The sequence below is a fragment of the Pelodiscus sinensis genome, chromosome 21 (genome assembly GCF_052426305.1).
Source record: "Pelodiscus sinensis isolate ZL-2025 chromosome 21, ASM5242630v1, whole genome shotgun sequence".
In the NCBI taxonomy this organism is placed as follows: domain Eukaryota; kingdom Metazoa; phylum Chordata; order Testudines; family Trionychidae; genus Pelodiscus; species Pelodiscus sinensis.
In genome coordinates this window covers 27,692,390-27,695,240 of record NC_143072.1, presented here as the reverse complement: position 1 = coordinate 27,695,240, position 2,851 = coordinate 27,692,390, and the positions used below count along the sequence as shown (strand labels likewise).

The 2,851-nt window shown below is 63.6% G+C and overlaps 1 protein-coding gene across 1 annotated transcript; it reads right to left on the bottom strand.

The window, feature by feature from the left end:
- Positions 1 to 573: 573 nt before the first annotated feature.
- Positions 574 to 2,851, bottom strand: OVCA2 (OVCA2 serine hydrolase domain containing). The gene is made up of 2 exons (XM_075904465.2): positions 2,416 to 2,851; positions 574 to 1,861 (listed from the first exon to the last, which is right to left on the bottom strand). The coding sequence occupies exons 1-2, from the start codon at positions 2,714 to 2,716 to the stop codon at positions 1,374 to 1,376; spliced, it is 789 nt and encodes a 262-aa protein (XP_075760580.2). The 5' UTR covers positions 2,717 to 2,851; the 3' UTR covers positions 574 to 1,373.

Genomic DNA, 2,851 nt, shown 5'->3' with positions numbered 1-2,851 from the left:
ATTGCTTTCACATGAGTTCATGGGGAAAGGTTGGGGGGGGGGGGGGGAGAGAAGCACTATGCTATTTCTCCAACCACTCACCACTTGCTCTGGCCACTATAGTTTGTTGTGCCACTGTTCACTCCACCATTCTGTTGCAGATAGTTCAGCACCATCGCCACTTGCTGCAACCTGTCATGGTAACCTCTGCAAATTGGTCTCTTGAGGTTTCAGCTCTCAATAATGGAATCTCATGGCTAGTGCAGTCTGGGCAGTCTCTTCCACAAAAACACTGCTTAGACAGGCTCTGGAACATTTCAGCTGCTGTGCTCATGCCAGGTCTGGAAGCCCAGACCATTCCCTAGACAGGGGCTGCTGCAACCCCGACCCAGGGCCTCTTTGTAACAGGCAGCAGCACAGGGTGACAGGCAGCTGGCCCACCAGGGGAGATAGTTTTTAAACTGGGTCCCCTTGCGGACCTGCTCCCACCTGGCATCCCGTGCTGCTGTCTCTGATGGGTCTTCTAGGAGTGAAGCTGGGGCACACTGATTGCTGGGCCTGCCCCCGCGGACTATAGGATAGTTGAGTAACTGATAAGAATTCATGAGGTTACTTTATTATTCAATTAACCGATATTTAATATCCCTAGTTGTCAGCCCATCCAGGAGGCAGGACAACATAGGGAACTTTGGAACCTACACAGGCACACTGATGACAGCTCAACTGGAGTTCCATTTATTATAGATCATATGACCAAGTACATGCTTCCTTGACAAGACTCCACCTGTCCTGAGTAGTAGATTTTTAACACCAGAAGTAGTAGGACAATTTAGTTTGTGTTTCAGCATAACACAAAACATTGAATTTCAACCAGCCATTCCTGCCTCAAACCTGTAACTTAAAGCCACTGAATATTGATTTAGAATCCATGTGCCAGAGAATCTGCCACAAACCAAGGCAAAATGGTCCAATGGCTATTAGTGTAAAAATTCGTGTCTTATTTCTAGTCTGAATTTCTTTGGCTTCAACTGCCAATCACTGGATCTTATTATCATTTGCTAGATTAAAGAGCCCTGGGTTTATCAGAATCTTCTCACCAAGTAGGTGCTACTTCCAGACTGTGGTCAAGTCACCTCAACTTTTGCTTGGGTCACCTAAAGATCCTTTAAATCTGAGGGGTCACCATGTTAGTCTGCACCTGCAAAAAAAGAGTCCTGTGGCACTTTAAAGACACAGAGATTTAGGAGGCATAAGCTTTCCTGAGTGAAAACTACTCTGTCAGATGCAAAGCTGATGCCCACATAAGTCTTTAAGGTGCTTGTGAGCTCCTGCATCCGGCCACAGGGGCAGGCCAGGACTGGTGCCAAGGGTTGCATGCTGCCTGTCCTCCGTGTTCATGTCGAAAACTGGGCCAGGAACTCCAGGTAGGCTCTCTTCTGGGGGGTGGCGGCCGGCACGAAGTGCCCCCCGGGGTGGGTGAGCACGACGGGCTGGACGAAGTGGGCGGCCAGCTGGCGGCCGAGGGCGGCGGGGATGACGCGGTCGGTCTCTCCCAGCACGTGGAGCGAGGGCAGGGCGATGGGCTCGCGGTAGTAGGCGCGGTGGGGCACGGCGCGGCTGGCGAAGCCGGCGACGAGGATGGCGAAGCGGACGGGGGGGAAGCGCGGGTCGCCGCGCTGCTGGAGCGCGCAGACCATGGCGGCCAGCGCCGCGCCCTGGCTGAAGCCCAGCAGCCCGTCGAAGGGGCCCTGCTCCGCCAGCGCCCGGGACACGCTCTCCAGCGCCGCCTCCAGCCCCGCGCACTCGGCCGCGGCCTCCAGCGCGTCGAATGCCGCCTCCCACGGCCGCGAGAACCACCAGCCACGGGGCTCGGGCGCGCCGCCTGCGGGGAGAGGCAGCACCAGGCCGGGCTGCAGCGGGACCCCGCCCCTCGCCCCTCTGCCGGTTCCTCCCCGCCCCCGCGCTCCCAGCCCGAGGCCCCGCCCCTCGCCCCCAGCCCAAGGCCCCGCCCCTCTGCCGGTTCCGCCCCGCCCCCAGCCCGAGGCCCGCCCCTCGCCCCTCTGGCGGTTCCTCCCCGCCCCCGCGCTCCCAGCCCGAGGCCCCGCCCCTCGCCCCTCTGGCGGTTCCTCCCCGCCCCCGCGCTCCCAGCCCGAGGCCCCGCCCCTCGCCCCTCTGGCGGTTCCTCCCCGCCCCCGCGCTCCCAGCCCGAGGCCTCGCCCCTCTGGCGGTTCCTCCCCGCCCCCGCGCTCCCAGCCCGAGGCCCCGCCCCTCGCCCCTCTGCCGGTTCCGCCCCGCCCCCAGCCCGAGGCCCCGCCCCCTCGCCCCCAGCCCGAGGCCCCGCTCCTCTGCCGGTTCCTCCCCGCCCCCGCGCTCCCAGCCCGAGGCCCCGCCCCTCGCCCGGCTCCCCCCGGTCCCGCCCCTCAGCACCCCGCTTACCCTGCTCGGGCGGCGCCGGGACCGCGTGGGGCGCGCTCACGCTCACCAGCTCCGCGCGGCCCCGCAGCGCCTTGCGCAGCGCCCCGGTCCGCTCGTGGAAGACGCGCTGGTTCTGGCGGTAACCATGGAGACCCAGGAGCCGCAGCGGCCGCTTCCCCTCGGACATGGCGGGCGCGGGGACCGGAAATCCGGCCGCCCTGCCGGAAGTGCCCATGCCCCTGGGCGGGACCCTGTTGCCATGGCACTGGAGCGGGGTTTGCATTGGCCGGCGCTTGCTGAGAGGCGGGGTCCGCCTGTCCATCTTGGGGCGAGGGGACGGCCAGTCTGTGCCCCTCCCCCCAGGCTGCAGCGGGGAGTAGCAGGGCCGGGCACCCCGGAGCCCCGCCCCCGGGCTCGTGCCGCTTCCCCCTTGCGACAGGCGAGGCGGGGCGGGGCG